Raw genomic sequence first — 20,117 nt, 5'->3', positions numbered from 1 at the left:
AACAGGCAGTGGCTCGGGTGGTTGTTGTCCTTGATGATCTTTTGGCCTTCCTGTGACATCGGGTGGTGTAGGTGTCCTGGAGGGCAGATAGTTTGCACCCGGTGATACGTTGTGCAGACCTCACTGCCCTCTGGAGAGCCTTACAGTTGTGGGCAGAGCAGTTGCCATACCAGGCGGTGATACAGCCCGACAGGATGCTCTCGATTGTGCATCTGTAGAAGTTTGTGAGTGTTTTAGGTGACAAGCCAAATTTCTTCAGCCTCCTGAGGTTGAAGAGGTGCTGTTGCGCCTTCTTCACCACGCTGTCTGTGTGGGTGGACCATTTCAATTTGTCCGTGATGTGTACGCCGAGGAACTTAAAACTTTCCACCTTCACCACTGCTGTCCCATTGATGTGGATAGGGGGTGATCCCTCTGCTGTTTCCTGAAGTCCACGATCATCTCCTTTGTTTTGTTGACGTTGAGTGTGAGGTTATTTTCCTGACACCACACTCCGAGGGCCTTCACCTCCTCCCTGTAGGCCGTCTCGTCGTTGTTGGTAATCAAGCCTACCACTGTAGTGTTGTCTGCAAACTTGATGATTGAGTTGGAGGCGTGCATGGCCACGCGGTCATGGGTGAATAGGGAGTACAGGAGGGGGCTGAGAACGCACAAGGAGTGTCACACAAGGAGTTGTTCGGGCCCACTTTCGCCGCCACGAAGTGTGACATTCACAAGAAGAACTTCTGTCTGCTCCACAGACCTAGATCTTGTTGCTGTGAAAAGACCGCTGGTGGCATGTCTGGTGGGGTAAGTGTGTGTGTCAGAGCTGTGTGTAAGTTGACTATGCAAACAATTTGGGATTTTCCAACACATTAATGTTTCTTATAAAAAATAAGTGATGCAGTCAGACTCTTCTCAACTCTTAGCCAAGAGAGACTGCCATGCATAGTATTTATATCAGCACTCTGATTACAATGAAGAGCAAGACGTGGCACTGTTTTGGGCCAGCTGCAGCTTAACTAGAACTTCCCTTGCAGCACTTGACCACACGACTGGACAGTAATCAGGACAAAACTAGAGTCCGCAGGACATGCTTTTTGGAATGTGGTGTCAAAAAAGCAGAGCATCTCTTTATTACGGTCAGACCTCTCCCCATCTTTACAACCATTAAATCTATATGTTTTGATCATGACAGTTTACAATCTAAGGTAACGGCAAGTAATTTAGTCTCCTCAATTTGTTCAACAGCCTAACCATTCATGACCAGATTCAGCTGAGGTCTAGAACTTAGGGAATGATTTGTACCAAATACAATGCTCTTAGTTTTAGAGATGTTCTGGACCAGTTTATTACTGGCCACCCATTCCAAAACAGACTGCAACTCTTTGTTAAGGGTTTCAGTGACTTCATTAGCTGTGCTTGCTGATGCGTGTAAATCCTCAGCATAAATGGACACACATGCTTTGTTTAATGCCAGTGGCAGGTCATTGGTAAAAATAGAGTAGAGGGCCTAGAGAGCTACCCTGTGATACACCACACTTCACATGTTTGACATTAGAGAAGCTTCCATTGAAGAAAACCCTTTGAGTTATATTAGATAGATAGCTCTGAATCCACAAGATGGCAGAGGTTGAAAAGCCATAACACATAAGTTTTTTCAACAACAGATTATGGTCAATAATATCAAAGGCTACACTGAAATCTAACAGTACAGCTCCCAAAATCTTATTATTATCAATTTCTTTCAACCAATTATCAGTCAGTTGTGTCAGTCAAGTACATGTTGAGTGCCCTTCTCTATAAGCATGCTGAAAGTCTGTTTGTTTACAGAGAAATAGCATTGTATTTGGTCAAACACAATTCTTTCCATCAGTTTGCTAAGAGCTGGCAGCAAAGCTTATAGATCTGCTGTTAGAACATGTAAAGGCCGCTTTACCACTCTTGGGTAGCGGAATTACTTTGGCTTCCCTCCAGGCCTGAGGACAAGTACTTTCCTCTAGGCTCAGATTAAAGATATGACAGATAGGAGTGGCTATAGAGTCAGCTACCATCCTCAGTAGCTTTCCATCTGTTGTCAATGCCAGGAGGTTTGTTACTATTGATCGTTAACAATAATTGCTCCACTTCCCCCACACTAACTTTACAAAATTGAAACTTGCAATGCTTTTCTTTCATTCTTTGTTTTTTTAATGCATGAATACGATGGCTCACTGTTCACGGTTGGCATTTTCTGCCTAAGTTCGCCCACTTTTCCAAGGAAGTAATCATTAAAATAATTGGCAACATCAAGTGGTTTTGTGATGAATAAGCCATCTGATTCGATAAAAGATGGAGTTGAATTTGTCTTTCTGCCCATAATTTCATGGAAAGTACTCCAAAGTTTTTTCCATCATTCTTTATATAATTGATATTGGCTTCATAATACTGTTTCTTCTTCTTTTTGTTGAGTTTAATCACATAACTTCTCAATTTGCAGAAAGTCAGCGAGTCAGATGTGCAGCCAGACTTAATAGCCACTTTTTTTGCACCATCTCTTTCAACCATACAATTTTTCAATTCCTCATCAATCCATGGAGTCTTAACAGTTCTAACAATCTTAACAGGTGCATGTTTATCAATAATTGGAAGACGCAATTTCATAAACTCATCAAGTGCAGCGTCTGGATGCTCCTTATTAATCACATCAGACCAACAAATATTTTTAACGTCATCCACATAAGAGACACAGCAAAATCTTTTGCATGATCTCTTATACACTATTTTAGGCCCAGCTTTTGGAACTTTGGCTTTCCTGGATATAGCCACAATATTGTGATCACTGCATATGGATACAGCTTTAGAACAAAGTTCTACAGTATTAGTAAAAATGTGATCGATACATGTGGATGATCTTGTCCCTGTAGGGTTTGTAAACACCCTGGCAGGTTGATTAATAACCTGAACCAGATTACAGGCACTGGTTACAGTGAGAAGCTAACTCTGAGCGGACAGCTTGATGAAAACCAGTGATATTCAGGTCCCCAAGAAAGTAGACCTCTCTGTTTACATCACATACACTAGCAAGCATTTCACACATATTATTTAGATACTGACTGTTAGCACTTAGTGGCCTATAGCAACACCCCAAAAGAAAAGGCTTTAGATGTGCCAAGTGAACCTGCAACCACAACACTTCAATAACACTCTAAGCATTTTTATTATTGTATTTTTTTGTTTTTTTCACCTTTATTTAACCAGGTAGGCTAGTTGAGAACACGTTCTCAATTGCAACTGCGACCTGGCCAAGATAAAGCATAGCAGTTCGACATATACAACAACACAGAGTTGCACATGGAATAAACAAACATACAGTCAATAATACAGTAGAAAAAAAGAAAACAAAAAGTCTATATACAGTGAGCGCAAATGAGGTAAGATAAGGGAGTTAAGGAAATAAATAGGCCATGGTGGCAAAGTAATTACAATATAGCAATTAAACACTGGAATGGTAGATGTGCAGAAGATGAATGTGCAAGTAGGGATACTGGGGTGCAAAGGAGCAAGATAAATAAATAAATACAGTATGGGGATGAGGTAGTTGGATGGGCTGTTTACAGATTGGCTATGTACAGGTGCAGTGATCTGTGAGCTGCTCTGACAGCTGGTGCTTAAAGCTAGTGAGGGAGATATGAGTCTCCAGCTTCAGTGATTTTTGCAGTTTGTTCCAGTCATTGGCAGCAGAGAACTGGAAGGAAAGGCGGCCAAAGGAAGAATTGGCTTTGGGGGTGACCAGTGAGATATACCTGCTGGGTGTTGGGTGTTGCTGGGTGTTGCTATGGTGACCAGTGAGCTGAGATAAGGCAGGGCTTTACCTAGCAGAGACTTGTAGATGACCTGGAGCTAGTGGGTTTGGCGACGAGAGTGAAGCGAGGGCCAGCCAACGAGAGCGTACAGGTTGCAGTGGTGGGTAGTATTTGGGGCTTTGGAGACAAAACGGCTGGCACTGTGATAGACTGCATCCAATTTGTTGAGTGTTGGAGGCTATTTTATAAATGACATCGCCGAAGTCGAGGATTGGTAGGATGGTCAGTTTTACGAGGGTATGTTTGGCAGCATGAGTGAAGGATGCTTTGTTGCGAAATAAGAAGCCGATTCTAGATTTAATTTTGGATTGGAGATGCTTAATGTGAGTCTGGAAGGAGCAAGCGAGACATCATTGATGTATACAGAGAAGAGAGTCGGCCCGAGAATTGGACAACAGGCCCTCCGATTTGACAAACTGAACTCTATCAGAAAAGTAGTTGGTAAACCAGGCGAGGCAATCATTTGAGAAACCAAGGCTGTTGAGTCTGCCAATAAGAATGTGGTGATTGACAGAGTCGAAAGCCTTGGCCAGGTCGATGAATACGGCTGCACAGTACTGTCTCTTATCGATGACGGTTATGATATCCTTTAGGACCTTGAGCGTGGCTGAGGTGCACCCATGACCAGCTCTGAAACCAGATTGCATAGCGGAGAAGGTACGGTGAGATTCGAAATGGTCAGTAATCTGTTTGTTAACTTGGCTTTCGAAAACCTTAGAAAGGCAGGGTAGGATAGATATAGGTCTGTAACAGTTTGGGTCTAGAGTGTCTCCCCCTTTGAAGAGGGGGATGACCGCTGCAGCTTTCCAATTTTTGGGAATCTCAGAACAATACAAAAGAGAGATTGAACAGGCTAGTGATAGGGGTTGCAACAATTTCGGCAGATCGTTTTAGAAAGAGAGGGTCCTGATTGTCTTGCCTGGCTGATTTGTAGGGATTTTGCAGATTTTGCAGCTCTTTCAGAACATCAGCTGGATTTGGGTGAAGGATAAATCGGGGAGGCTTGGGCGAGTTTCTGTGGGGAGTGCAGGGCTGTTGACCGGGGTAGGGGTAGCCAGGTGGAAAGCATGGCCAGCCATAGAAAAATGCTTATTGAAATTCTCAATTATAGTGGATTTATCGGTGGTGACATTGTTTCCTAGCCTCATTGCAGTGGGGAGCTGGGAGGAGGTGCTCTTATTCTCCATATACTTTTTTGAGGAAATTCCTGCTTGATAAAGCTAGCCTTAGCTTTCCTAACTGCCTGTTCCTAACTGGGTTCCTAACTTCCCTGAAAAGTTGCATATCACGGGGGCTATTCGATGCTAATGCAGAACGCCACAGGATGTTTTTGTGCTGGTCAAGGGCAGTCAGGTCTGGAGAGAACCAAGGACTATATCTGTTCCTGGTTCTACATTTTTTGAAAGGGGCATGCTTGTTTAAGATGGTGAGGAAGGCACTTTTAAAGAATGACCAGGCATCCTCTACTGACGGGATGAGGTCAATATCCTTCCAGGATACCTGGGCCAGGTCGATTAGAAAGGCCTGCTCGCTGAAGTGTTTTAGGGAGCGTTTGACAGTGATGAGGGGTGGTTGTTTGACCGAGGACCCATTACGGATGCAGGCAATGAGGCAGTGATCGCTGAGATCTTGGTTGAAAACAGCAGAGGTATATTTGGAGGGCAAGTTGGTTAGGAGGATATCTATGAGGGTGCCCGTGTTTACAGATTTGGTTGTACCAGGTGGGTTCATTGATAATTTGTGTGAGATTGAGGGCATCAAGCTTAGATTGTAGGATGGCCGGGGTGTTAAGCATATCCCAGTTTAGGTCACCTAGCAGCACGAGCTCTGAAGATAGATGGGGGGGGGGCAATCAGTTCACATATGGTGTCCAGGGCACAGCTGGGGGCAGAGGGTGGCCTATAGCAAGCGGCAACGGTGAGAGACTTGAAAGGTGGATTTTTAAAATTAGAAGCTCGAATTGTTTGGGTACAGACCTGGATAGTAAGACAGAACTCTGCAGGATATCTGCAGTAGATTGCAACTCCGCCCCCTTTGGCAGTTCTATCTTGTCGGAAAATGTTATAGTTAGGGATGGAAATTTCAGGGTTCTTGGTTGTCTTCCTGAGCCAAGATTCAGACACGGCTAGGACATCCGGGTTGGCAGAGTGTGCTAGGGCAGTGTTCACTAAGGCGTATTGAGCAGGGCTAGAGGCTCTACAGTGAAATAAATACTAACCAAAACAGCAATGGACAAGGCATATTGACGTTAGGGAGAGGCATGCGTAGCCAAATAATCATGGGAGTCCAGTGAGTGGCTTCAGGCAGCTAGAGGGCTGGGGCTAGCAGCTAGCAGAAAGGCCTTAGAAGGACATTGCGACGGAACAAAGTCTGTTGTGGCCCCCTCGTGCTGAATATGTCGGCAGATGGATCAGCAGGGCTCCGTGTGGTAAACCAAGCCAATTGGCAAAATAGGTATAGTGGCCGAAGAATTTGTCCTGATGGACCTCTTAAGCTAACAGTCCGGTGTGCTCTAGACAGCTAACGTTAGCGGGCCGCGGCTAGCAGTGCCACGGAGCCAGTTTGAGTACCCCCTCGAGCAGATTTTGTCAGTAGTCCAGTCGTAAAGGATCGGTGGGGTTCCGTGCCCCGGTACCGGCAGTAGAAGAGGGTTCGGGCCAGTTGGCAAAAAGGGTATTATAGGAGTGGCTGTTGGGCTTCTTCTGCTAGCCGGCATTACAGGGATATGACTCTAAATATATACAACAACACCTCCCCATAAACGTTTCTGTCTATATGTTGTACCCTTGTATTGGTACTGCTGTATCATCAAATGAATGATCTGAGTCTCAGAAATGGCTATTATATGAATGTTATCTGATGTTAGCAAGTTATTGATTTCATGAACCTTATTTCTAAGGAAACATATATTAATATGGGCTGTTTTCAGCACTTTCCTGGGTAGCTTATCAGAGATAGACATAATATGGAAAAGAGCAAACAAAGCAAGAGACAAAAGCATATACATTCAGCAGTCCATTAATCAATTGGTGAGTGTGTTTGTGTGTGCTGCGAGGTTGAATCTACGAACCCATTGCTTGGCTCTCTCATCCTTTCCAGGCTTCTAGGAGGGAGGGTGGACAATGAGCCTGTCATAGCAGATGTAAGAAATGTCCCCACGTGCTCTGGCAGCTTTCATGGCTGGGATAAGTTCTTTCCTCTTCTGGCACACAGCTTCAGGATAGCCCTCGTTGAGGAAGATATATGTTCCTCTCAAGTTCTTGGCTCTTTCCAGAACAGCGACCTTGTCCTTGAACCTCAGGAACTTGACCACTATCGGCCTGGGGCTGTCACCTGGGCCGGTGGTGGGTTTTCCAGTCCTGTGGGCGCGCTCCACCTCAATCTTCCGGTGGTCCATCTTCAATTTCTCAGAGATCATTTCCCTCACTTTGTCCACAGACTCATGTGGGGATTCTGCAATTCCGTCCACAACCATGTTGTTCCGCCTTGATTGTCCCTCGAGATAGTCTGATTTATCCGTCATTGTTATCATGGATTCACACACAGAACTGATGTCCTCTCTCAATGACTTACATCTGTCATCTTGCCGTTCTCCTGTTTCACCTCATTGAGCTGACCCTGGGAGAACTGTAAACTGTTCTTCAGGTCCTGGCCCTCTCTGGTCAGGTTGTCCATTATTTTATTAGTTGAATCGACCAGTATTTGGACAAAAGACTTGAAGCTATGTTCTTGTTGTTGTAACAACTGCTTGTAGAACTATTTTTTATTCTTTTAAAAGATCCTCCACCTGTGATAGAGAGACACCACTGTCCTCAACGGTACTCCCGCCGCCTTTGGTCTTTGTCATAGTAGCTAGCAATGTAGGTTACGCTGTACCTCCTCGCAGTTCTAGACAGGGCAGGTCACAGGGAAGATTAAACACAACAAACAGCAGGGATCTAGACAAACACAAACCCGGGACAATCCGTGGTCCCAGCCATAATGGCTAACCGCGTCGCGGGCTGCGTTCAAGCCCTCAAGAAACCCCGCTAGCTTGATAGGCTAGCTGCTACGCCAAATAGCTCCTCAGACCCGGCCTTGGCAGGAACACTGGACCCGGCCTCGGCAGGATCACTGGACAGGGAGTAGCAGTCCCAGCAATTGATGCCAAATGCATCGTGGGATCCAAACTACAAAGTTAGCTAGCTACTAAGAAACTTTCCAATACACAAAACAACAAATTTTTCAAAACAACAAACCACGCTCTCCCTCGTTCCGCGTTCAACAGGGTCTTAGAACCCCAGCGATGCAGCAGACTGCAAATACCCTGGCAAACACAGAAGCAAACAGTAATTTGCTGCAGCCGCCCTCTACGAAACCCCTTCAGCCCACAAGGTCCCACCCTCCCAGGAACCCTATGAAAAAGGCCACTGAGGATGTGGAACGGCCAAGCGTGGGCCTGAGTGCCCGCCACGATGGCCTTGTCTCTTACTCGAGATGATTTTGAAATCCATCTCAAGGCTCCATCCTCTTTCTATCCTTGACTCTTAGTATAATGCCAGGTGGAGAAAAAGAGAGTAGAAAGAGTTTTTTCTTTATTACCACAACGGTGAGACACAGTCCGAAAGATTCGAGCTTGTCTTGTTAAAGAAGGCGCTCTGCTCAAAAATATTACTAGGTACCACAGTTACTAGGATGCACTCTCTGCCCCTCTGCAGTGTCATTGTGTGTGCTTCTACACCTGCATTGCTTGCTGTTTGGGGTTTTAGGCTGGGTTTCTGTACAGCACTTTGAGATATCAGCTGATGTAAGAAGGGCTATATAAATACATTTGATTTGATTTGATTTGAGAGGTCCCTCTCTGGCTTTACAACGAGTCCTACACAGGGATCTGTATGACCCAAGCGAGCTAAGATACTTCCCACTCTCACCCAGTAACCACGGCCCTCTAGGTCTGACCAGTGAGAGGACGACTCTGAATGCAACAGGCTTACCACTCAATGTCATTGAGACTATCCAGAGTGCCTAGAGCCCCTTCTACACGCTTAATGTGCAAGTGACATGTTTGAGGCTCCATCCAGGACCTTTTGACACAGGGTAGTTTTTTCCTCCACTGCAAAGGTTTATTTAGCCATTATTTTGGCCTATAATTATAGGCCTTGACATCTACACAGTAGGGTAGCACCCTTTGTCATATCATATTACGAAGGGTGCGCTTCGCTTACGTCCAGTCTCAAAGCCTTTGGTTCATCTTGGCACTTGTCTATTGTGCTTGAGGCTTTTTCACAGCAGCCTTTTTTGAGTCACTGAAAAGTGTGGAGATTAAATATCTCTCCTTTTTTCAAACTACTTTACTAATTGCCCTTACGCTGCAAAACGAGTGACCTGCACGCACTGTCAGTTCACCATTCGTGCCTACAGTTAGCCCCGGGGTTATCAAGATATGTTATTATCTAACCCTGCCTTCATGCCTAAGGTCAGTGACAATTTTCTAATTGTAGAAGTGCATCTCCACTGTTTGTGTCCAGTACGCTTGTTGAGCTTTGTATTGGATTATATTGACCTATAATAGCAATGGTTAAAGCCCTCGAGGGCCTGAGGGCTCGTTCCACCATAGGTTTGGCTACCTCTTGGGCACTGTTCAAAGGCATCTCTTCATAGGAGATTTGTGATGTGGCATGTTGACCTCATACATTTTATGAGGTTTTTACACGACGATGTCACTACACCTTTGTTGGTGCATACTGTCCTCAGTGTCAGAGCCTCCGAGGGATGGTACGGTTGGACGACTACCTTGACTTTGGAGAGCATGTCTGCGATACGGTAGTTGGCCATATCCCATATGTGATACATCAAAACAAGTATTTGCAAGAGAACTCAAGGTTACTTTCGTAACTCCGGTTCTCTGATAATATGAGTGAGATATCTCACCACTTGTCCCTCCATGAAGCAGAGTGCAAGGAAGAGAGACATGCCCGAGAATGACCGGTGGGCGGGTGAGTGGCACCTTATAGGGAGGGGCCCACCTTTTTCGCCACTTGACCTGTCTGTCTCTGACAGATGCTGTGTGATTGGTTACTTCCTGTAGTGAAATGCACTAAGACGATTTCCCATATGTGATACATCTCACTCATGTTATCACAGAACCGGCATTACAAAAGTAACCTTGAGTTCTGTGTTCCATTTTTTATTTCAGAACTCAGCCATGATAAGGCCCTAAGGCCCAAGATATAAATCAATGCAGCCAGAGGGACAAGGGGTTTCAGGTTAAGGCCACTCATTATTTATGACCTGTTCTCTTTTTTCCATGGCACTTTTTATTGACTTTTCAGTTCAGAATGCTTGTTCTATTATGCTCTAGTGATATGAATGCTGTTGCAATGGTCTTGAACAATGTTGACTTTCTCTGCCTAGTTTGACACGCAAGTCATTGGAGCAATATTTTCGTAAGATAATTTGGGTTTTGGTTGGACTCAGAAAGCAAGGCTAAAAAAGCATGTAAGACTCCTTGAGTAATAGTTTGTTACCACAGCGACAGTCAGTGGTTTAGCAACCCACAGTCACAGCTACAGTAAAAGGATGGACACCTTCCAGAGGGTTACACAACCCCACAGACATGGACATTTGGCTGGTCCGTTTTGTACCATGATACTGGAATTATTTGTACATTTGCATTGTGAGATACGCTACATACACTGCAGCATATCTGGTAGGCTATAGGGCACATTTTCAGGATCAGGTCAGTTTTACACTTTACATGAGGTTGCCCGTGAGACATGTGCTTTGGTGCCATAATTCCGAATTTTGACACGTCCCTCTGTGCATTCTCTGTGACTTTTAGGAAGATTTTAACCCACTCAACCCCAACATTCATCATTGTAAAGTCTTAGTTATTTTGTTGCTTTGACCAAGTCATTTCTGTAGATTATTATTTATTTAATGTAATTAGTGATTCATTTTGAGGCGGGAAAAAACCCTGTCCCTCATTTTAATTAGGTCAACCCTGTTACGTGAACTGAAGTCTCACTGTTGAAACTATTCCTTTTTTTCTATTCAAAAGAAATATTGAACATCTAATAGTCAAATCAAATTGTAAATGCAGGTGAACTGGTTCTACTCTTTTTGGCAATTTTTGGGTGTTTTGTGGTGGAAAACTGAGCAGGTCAAGTAAGTCAACTCTGCTACCCATAGCTAGACAGGCTATAAATTATTTAACATTCAATTGCCCCTCCCTGTTGCACACAACAAGCTTCCATTCCAAGATTTATGGATGATTAAAGATGAAGTAGTCAACCCTGTTACGGTCAACCCTGTTACTTTATTTGGTAGTTAATAGGCACTTACAATAGTATTTCTATTTATTTAACCTCTTGAGATGGGAAAACATGTATTTTATTACAGTTTTTCTCAAATGTGTATTTTTTTGGGGAACTGTGGTTAAATGTTCCTAACAACAATGATCAAATACTTAAATACAATCTGCAGAATTCTCTTGCTTTTGTACCTGGATTGCATATCTTAGACCCACTTTTGCAAAACTTGAAATACAATTGTCATCAACGAATACAACATTTATTGTAAAGTGTTTCGTTCACAGAATATCAACACGTAAAGGTTGCAAATGTGTTCACTGTTTCTGGCAATCAGTAAATTCTACTGCACATTGTAAATGTTTTTATCAGTAGTAAGGTACAATATAGGTACAGATCTAAGTTAACGAGACCGTGAAATTTTTATGATTTCTTACAACATTGCGGACATGCAGAGAATGAAATGAATTTACTTCTACGTAACTTTAATTACTTTTAAGTCATCATCTCCAACATTTTGACCTTCAATTACAGAGCTTTGCTTTGGTGTGGATTGAGACCTATAAATTCATCTTTGCTTATTTCTATTGGGGATTGTGTTTCTACTTGCCGATGGAAAACTACAAACCTATGAGCAGACCAGCCTGTGTATTGAATACACGGAATTGGATTGTGATGATACAAGTGAATTAATTCTGCACAAAATGTTTATTTTCCGTTTTCTTTAAAAAAAGGAACAATATTGTATTTGATGTGTATGACATTTTTGCATAAAAGGAGAGTAATAGCAAAAATTCTGCACAATTTGATAGTGATTTGGTGACTGCAAATAAAATATATTGATCTACTGGGATTTTTTAAAAGACAGACAGTCTTTTTGTCAGCTTAGACTCAATAGATAAATATGTTTGTGTTAATATTTTTGCAGACAGTCGTGTTCTTTTGATTAATGTATTTGCAATTTTGACAGTATCATTTAGTTTTGATGAATGTACAGTACCAGTCAAAAGTTTGGACACACCTACTCATTCAAGGGTTTTTCTTTATTTTTACTATTTTCTGCATTGTAGAATAATAGTGATGACATCAAACCTATGAAATAACACGTATATGGAATCATGTAGTAAACAAAAAAAGGTGTTAAACAAATCAAAATCTATTTTAGATTTTAGATTCTTCAAAGTGGCCACCCTTTGACAGCTTTGCACACTCTTGGCATTCTCTCAACCAGCTTCACCTGGAATGCTTTCCCACTAGTCTTGAAGGAGTTCCCACATATGCTCAGCACTTGTTGGCTGCGTTTACTTCCCTCTGCAGTCCAACTTATCCCAAATCATCTCAATTGGGTTGAGGTCGGGTGATTGTGGAGGTCAGGTCATCTGATGCAGCACTCCATCACTCTCCTTCTTGGTCAAATAGCCCTTACAAAGCCTAGTGGTGTGTTGGGTCATTGTCCTGTTGAAAAACAAATGATAGTCCCACTAAGCCCAAACCAGATGGGATGGCGTATCGCTGCAGAATGCTGTGGTAGCCATGCTGGTTAAGTGTGCCTTGAATTCTAAATAAATCACTGACAGTGTCACCAGCAAAGCACCCCCACATCCTCACACCTCCTCCTCCATGCTTCCTGTTGGGAACTACACATGCAGAGATCATCCATTCACCTACCCTACGTCTCACAAAGACACGGCGGTTGGAACCAAAAATCTCAAATTTGGACTCATCAGACCAAAGGACAGATTTCCTCCGGTCTAATGTACATTTCTCATGTTTCTTGGCCCAAGCAAGTCTCTTCTTATTATTGATGTCCTTTAGTAGTGGTTTCTTTGCAGCAATTCGACCATGAAGGCCTGATTCACGCAGTCTCCTCTGAATAGTTGATGTTGAGATGTTTGTGTTACTTGAACTCAGTGAAGCATTTATTTGGGCTGCAATTTCTGAGGCTGGTAACTCTAATGAACTTATCCTCTGCAGCAGAGGTAACTCTGGGTCTTCCTTTCCTGTGGCGGTCCTCATGAGAGCCAGTTTCATCATAGCGCTTGATGGTTTTTGCGACTGCACTTGAAGAAATGTTCAAAGTTCTTGAAGTTTTCTGGATTGACTGACATGTCTTTAAGTAATGATGGACTGTCATTTCTCTTTGCTTATTTGAACTGTTCTTGCCATTATATGGACTTGGTATTTTACCAAATAGGGGTATCTTCTGTATACCCCCTACCTTGTCACAACACAACTGATTGGCTCAAACGCATTAAGAAGGAAAGAAATTCCACAAATTAACTTTTAACAATGCACACCTGTTAATTGAAATGCATTCCAGGTGACTACCTCATGAATCTGGTTGAGAGAATGCCAAGAGTGTGCAAAGCAGTCATCAAGGCAAAGGGTTACTTTTTGGTTAATACATGATTCCATATGTGTACTTCATAGGTTTGATGTCTTCACTATTATTCTACAATGTGGAAAATAGTAAAAATAAAGAAAACCCCTTGAATGAGTAGGTGTGTCCAAACTTGACTGGTACTGTATATATACAAAGTTTGTTTTACAACAAAGTTACACTTCTCAAAAGGCCCATAATTGGTGGAATTACCCATGCACTGTATGAGGACAGAGTCAACTTCTACCAAGCTAAAGATGTCCAATATCTCTTAGTGTCAGAGCACCATGCTCTGCTTAGATCATATCATATTGTTAAAGATGGGATCATACTTACCATAAAGGTGGTTTCAACACATACTGTTGCCAGAATATTCTGTCCAGCAAACATCCAGTAAAAACTGTTTATTTCATACATTCCATTTCATACAGTGTTTCATACAGTGATTTGGCTGTGAGGGACCTTGGGAGTGTGAGCGGATGTGACTGTTACTGGTCCTTCTCCGCTGACTGGCGTCTGTCTGTCAGTCTGTCTGTATGTGTGAGGGACTGTGTGTGTGTGTGTGTGTGTGTGTGTGTGTGTGTGTGTGTGTGTGTGTGTGTGTGTGTGTGTGTGTGTGCGTGTGCGTGTGTGTGGTGCAGTGTGCCTGAGCACTGGATGTTATCTGACACAATGTTTATTAGAGCTTGGAGACATTCTCAGCTTGTCCAAGAGGTATCCTTGGCCACAGGGTCATTAGAACGTCGGGATGATGTGTGTGTTTATCTCCGAGGTGACAGCATCACGGCCTTGCTCCATGCTTATATAGACACACATACTGCAACTCCCACAGACAGAATCAAAAATCCTCTCGACAACACAACCATACTGGTCCTCTCTGTTTTACAGTTCTAGGATTCTCTATTTCTCTCTTTGAGACACCAAGAACAAAATCGACAATCTAAACGGGTCCTCTCGTTTATATCTTTTATATTTTAGCAATATCTATTTCACTCAGAAACTAAACACTAAATTGATACAAAATGTTGCCTGCAACTTTCAAACTGTGCGCTGGCATCTCCTACAGACATATGAGGAACATGACAGGTTAGTGAGAGACAGTTTGTGAATGATTCTCTAGGGTTTCATAGCCTTGTGGCCCTGTGGCCATGGTATGGTCTGAAACTGTAATTTTTAGTTGTGGATCGTTAGCTAACAAGAAATCTATTTAATAATTTGGTTTAGCAATAATATTTACAAAAAATTATGGTACTAAAAATGTTCAAATTGTACTGACTTTTGTACTAACAATTTTATGTATTGTAGATTCCTCTACTGCTTTTTATAACACTGTTCTTATCTACTTTTTTCTCCCATTCTCCTTGTCCCAGGTTTGAGGAAGAATGCGATGGTGGCCATTCACCATGAGTTGAACATGCTAGCAGGCCCCAACCCTAGCAGCTGGATCAGCCATGTCCGCCGCAGGAGCTCACTGCTCAGTAAGTCCACACCCTCCACTCAGAACACACTTCTTACTTGTTTTTCTTTCTTTCGTTCACAAATACCCAAAAGGGAAGTCTATTCTAACTCTACTTATAATGTCTGTCTGTGCTGTGCTCCAGGCTCGCGGATCGAGGAGGAGCAGGGCTACAATGAGGCGGAGGTGTCATATGTGAAGCAGGGAGAGGAGGCGCTGCAGAAGTCTATCAGCATCCTCGGCGATCAGGATGGATGGACCACTGAGATCATTGCTGTGAGTATAGAGATATAGTGCCAAAGACAGGAGGGCTGGCACACTGAAATTCCCTTCTTCACCTATTCAATGTAGTAATTACAGACGTTTATCTTTTTGGAATTGCAATATAAAAGGTTGTTGTTTAAGGTTGATGTTTATTCTTGCAGTTCTATGAGTTTTAATTATCTGGTCCCATGATCCCAGGCAAATGGAGACAAGGTGCTGAGTAAGGTGTTACCTGACGTGGGGAAGGTGTTTAAGCTGGAGGTGCTGTTGGACCAGCGCTCTGATAACCTCTATGGGGAGCTGGTGGGCAACATGGAGCAGATGGGAGACTGGAACCCTAACGTCAAAGAGGTCAAGGTGGGACAATCAACTTTATAAACAAGGCATTGTAAGTCGCTTTGGATAAAAGGTTCTGCTAAATCGCATATATAACGCAACAACAATACAAAACATTAAGAGGAATTGGCTCATGTGTACACAGATTGCATGGATTGACTAGAAGTCTTATACTCTGGGTTGTTTTGTTCAATGTAAGAGCCCCAATGTGCATTCTCTCATTGAAGAATATACAGAGGTTTTTGACTCTCTCCTCTCCTTTTCTCTCTCTCTCTTCCTCCATTTTTCTTCCTCTCCTCCCCCCTTTAGATCCTCCAGAAGATAGGTCAGGAGACCATGGTGACCCACGAGGTGTCGGGACCCACGCCTGGTAACGTGGTAGGGCCGCGGGACTTCGTTAGTGTTCGCTGTGCCAAGCGCCGGGGGTCCACGTGCTTCCTTGCCGGCATGTCCACTCAGCACCCCACCATGCCTGAACAGAGGGGAGTTGTTAGGTAGGCTAATTTAGACTCAAGGGATGGATGGAAAGATGGATGGATAAGTCACTAACAATACACCATATAAAACAATTATTTGAATATTGTGTTGGACTCCAACATATGCTAACATGAATATTCTACACACTATTGTTGACTTTTTCAGGGCAGAGAACGGACCAACATGTATAGTGATGCGGCCCAGTGCCGATGACCCCAACAAGACCAAGTTCACCTGGTTGTTAAGCATAGATCTAAAGGTATGGAGGCCATTAACCTGCATCTTATCACTAGGGTCAGACAGATACAACTGTAGCTATCTGGTTTGACACCCTCTGCAAAAAGCATTTTCAGAATTTTACATTTGACATTTTAGTAATTTAGCAGATGCTCTTATCCAGAGTGACTTACAGTTAGTGCATTCATCTTAAGATAGCTAGGTGGGACAACCACATATCCCCGGCATTGAAATTCAATTTTTCATCAATAATGTAGAGTAGAGTGCGAGTGCTGGGTGGGCGGGGGGAGCAGCCCTCCCGTAGGGGTGGGAGGGCCAAGAGTTCTGAGGTGGCAGAACGGAGTCCTCGAGTTGGGGTGTAGGGTTTAAGCATATCCTGAAGGTAGGGAGGGGCAGTTCCTCTTGCAGTTCTGTAGGTAAGCACCATGGTCTGGTAGTGGATGCAAGCTTCGACTGGAAGCTAGTGGAGTGTGAGGAGAGGCGTGGTGACATGAGAGAACTTGGGATGGTTGAAAACCAGGCGGGCTGCAGTGTTCTGGATAAGTTGCAGGGGTTTGATGGCACAAGCGGGGAGCCCAGGCAACAGCGAGTTGCAGTAGTCCAGAGGGGAGAGGACACGTGCCTGGATTATGACCTCCGCCACTTCCTGTGTGAGGTAGGGTTGTACTCTACGGATGTTGTAGAGCATGCACTTGCAGGAGCGGGTAACTGCTTTGATATTTGCAGAGAATGACAGGGTATTGTCCAGGGTCACACTAAGGTTCTTTGCACTCTGGGAGGGCAACACTGTGGAGTGGTCAACTGTGATAGAGAGGTCTTTGAGCGGGCAGGCCTTCCCTGGGAGGAAGAGCAGTTCCGTCTTGTCGAGGTTGAGCTTGAGGTGGTGGGCCGACATCCAAGTTGAGATATCTGTCAGGCACGCAGTGATGTGTGTCGCCACCTGGGTGTCAGAAGGGGGGGAAGGTGAAAAGTAGTTAAGTGTCATCCGCATAGCAATGACAGTAGAGTCCATGTGAGGATATGACGTAGCCTAGTGACTTGGTGTATAGAGAGAAGAGGGCCTAGAACCGAGCCCTTGGGGACACCAGTAGTGACACAGACACAGATCCTCTCCACGTCACCTGGTAGGAGAGGCCTGTCAGGTAGGATGCAATATTAGAATGTGCAGAGACGACCAGCCCTGAGAGGGTGGAGAGGAGGATCTGATGGTTCACGGTGTTGAAGGCAACTGATAATCTAGGAGGGTGAGAACAGAGGAGAGAGAGAGAAAGCTTTGGCAGTGTGGAGAGCCTCCGTGACACAGAGAAGAGCAGTCTCGGTTTAGTGACTCGTCTTGAAGCCTAACTGGTTAGGGTCAAGAAGATCAGAAGATCCTTTCTGGAACTAATGGATCCATATATATTGTTTGGCCTTTAATCATAATGAGTGATTTCTGTTAAATGTGATATACCTGTGTTGTTATAATCAGATGCTACTGATTACTGCCTAAGGTTGTGGTTGATGATGGTTGCATTGAGGACACTTAATTGTTGTTTCTTATCATGTTCTCTCTTCCTGTTTCACCCTGTCTCGCTCTCTCACAGGGTTGGATCCCAAAGACCATCATAAACAAAGTACTCTCTCAGACACAGGTGGACTTTGCCAACCACCTGAGGCAAAGGATGGCCGACAACAGTGTTTCCAAGGAGATGGCACCAGCATGCTGACACACCATGCCCTTTGACCTTTCGATTAGTGTGTACACCAATGGCAGGCCACCAAATGGACAGCTCCGCCCAATCATCTTTGCCACTTTCTCCATCAAAGGCACTCCAAGAGAATCAAATTCTAACTACTCTCTTGAGTTCTTAGGACAGAATTTCAGTACAATTGAGTGAAACCTTCTTCTTTTGAACTCTGGATGTATTAACAGTCTAAAGTGGCTTACTCTCCTCATGTCCTTTCCTTCTCTCCTATACACCTAACCTGTTCACACACCAGTCCAGATGAAGGGGAGAGACTAGGGCTGCGTTTACACAGGCAGCCCAATTCGGATATTTTCCCTTCTAATTGGTCTTTTGACCAATCACATCAGATCTTTTCATATCAGCTATTTTTCAGAGCTGATCTGATTGGTCAAAAGACCAGTTTGTGAAAAGAAAGATCAGAATGTGTCTGCCTGTGTAATCATAGCCCTACGAGAGGATACTTAAGACTAGATGCAACCTGTGAGCCCCCTTCACACACCTTCTTCTCAAAACATACACACATTCCCACAAGTCTGTATAGTGTCTCTACGGCACAATAACCACCCAAGTCACTTTTTATCCAGCCATGGCACTGGTAATTACATTGTCATTGCACTCTCAATGTGAAATGTGCACTTTTATTTCAATATTATATTTATTGTAGAACAATGTCATTGCATTACACTGGGTTAGGATGACTGCCAAGTGAATAAATGATTTCAACATCATTCAAATGTACAAGGATTATTCTTCTATTACTATCTCGCTTGACAAAATGTGGAAAAGCACTTACAAATAAAACATTTTAGGCATACCACTCAAACATGATCAATATTTATATATCGTCAGTCATTAAAATCATTTAATATGCCACAACTGAAAAATACCAAATTATTACACATCTGAACACAAAACGAATACAACCAAATATGACAAGAACATCACAGAAAAACTCAAACAAGCGAACCGTCTCAAGTCCTCACAATCATTACGTAAATATTCCATTTCAACTGAGGAGAGGAATTCAAAAGGTATTTTTTAACCACAAAGTTTAGTTCATAAAATATTTTCCTGTCTTAGATGGATTTGGCTGTTGTGTTTGCCAGGGCAAGCAGGTGTTTGACCATTCACATGTGTGTGAAGGACTCTACAGCACTGTGAGCCTTGGCCTGGGCCTGCAGTACATTCCCCGGGATGAAGTCAACAGCACAACTCACGCCAAAGGGGAAGTCTGCCCTCTGTTATTGTCCTTGTAACATTTTCCTATGATTTATAGTTGTAATTGTTCCAGAAAGTTCTGTACTTTTCTAGGATATGGTGTGCGCTCTGAGGGAAAATGGGTTTCAGGGGTGAAAAAGGGGGGGTCATATTTGTCAGAGAGACAGGCTTTTTCTTTAATAGAAGTCAGCGTCTTCTAGGATTACAGATGCACACGTCACAGCACAGCACGCCGCACTTGCCTAAATCAAAATCTTTGAGAGTAAGGCCAACAAAATAATTTCATTTGGATGAAGATATACATTTTATTGGTAAAGGAAATGTTCCGAATTTGAGTAACAGCTAACATTGAGGTAATGAGCTAAATCTAACATGAGCATTACAGAGCAGTGACTGTCAGTGGAGGCTGCTGAAGAGAGGGCGGCTCATAATAATGGCTGGAACTGAGCAAATGGAATGGCATTAAACACATGGAAACCATGTGTTTGATGTACAGTATTTCATACCATTCCACTAATTCCACTCCAGCCATTACCACTTGCCCGTACTCCCCAATAAAGGTGCCACCAACCTCCTGTGGTGACTGTCATAACTAACATTGGTATATTCTTGGCAGCTGTTTAAAGTATAAATTGTAAACATTTTAACCTACACTTCTTAGGCAATTAAACTCATAGCAACAACGTTGGCTGTTGCATACAGATTATTTGAGGATTGTGAATAGTTAAGAGGGTGGGTTTCTGTTATGGAAAAATAAATGTATTGGAACTGTGTTCTGAGGCATAATAATTGAAGTTTGCATGAAATCCTTTACAGTAGAATAAATGTTTAAGGCACTCCAAGGCCTTGGTCTATACCTAATACATGGGAAGAGAATAAGAGACACTATCACAAACATATTTTAAGGGT

General features: G+C 43.3%; 1 protein-coding gene across 1 annotated transcript; it reads left to right on the top strand.

The window, feature by feature from the left end:
- Nucleotides 1-14,323: 14,323 nt before the first annotated feature.
- Nucleotides 14,324-18,546, top strand: star (steroidogenic acute regulatory protein). The gene is made up of 7 exons (XM_024001254.2): nucleotides 14,324-14,579; nucleotides 14,864-14,971; nucleotides 15,095-15,225; nucleotides 15,412-15,570; nucleotides 15,859-16,043; nucleotides 16,192-16,285; nucleotides 17,847-18,546. Exons 1-7 carry the CDS (start codon nucleotides 14,516-14,518, stop codon nucleotides 17,967-17,969), a joined length of 864 nt encoding a protein of 287 aa, XP_023857022.1. The 5' UTR covers nucleotides 14,324-14,515; the 3' UTR covers nucleotides 17,970-18,546.
- The last annotated feature ends 1,571 nt before the right edge of the window (nucleotides 18,547-20,117 follow it).

Source organism: Salvelinus sp. IW2-2015, linkage group LG15 (assembly GCF_002910315.2).
Source record: "Salvelinus sp. IW2-2015 linkage group LG15, ASM291031v2, whole genome shotgun sequence".
Taxonomy (NCBI): domain Eukaryota; kingdom Metazoa; phylum Chordata; class Actinopteri; order Salmoniformes; family Salmonidae; genus Salvelinus; species Salvelinus sp. IW2-2015.
The sequence above is the reverse complement of the archived record's forward strand: the minus strand, read 5'-3'. Positions and strand labels throughout refer to the sequence as shown.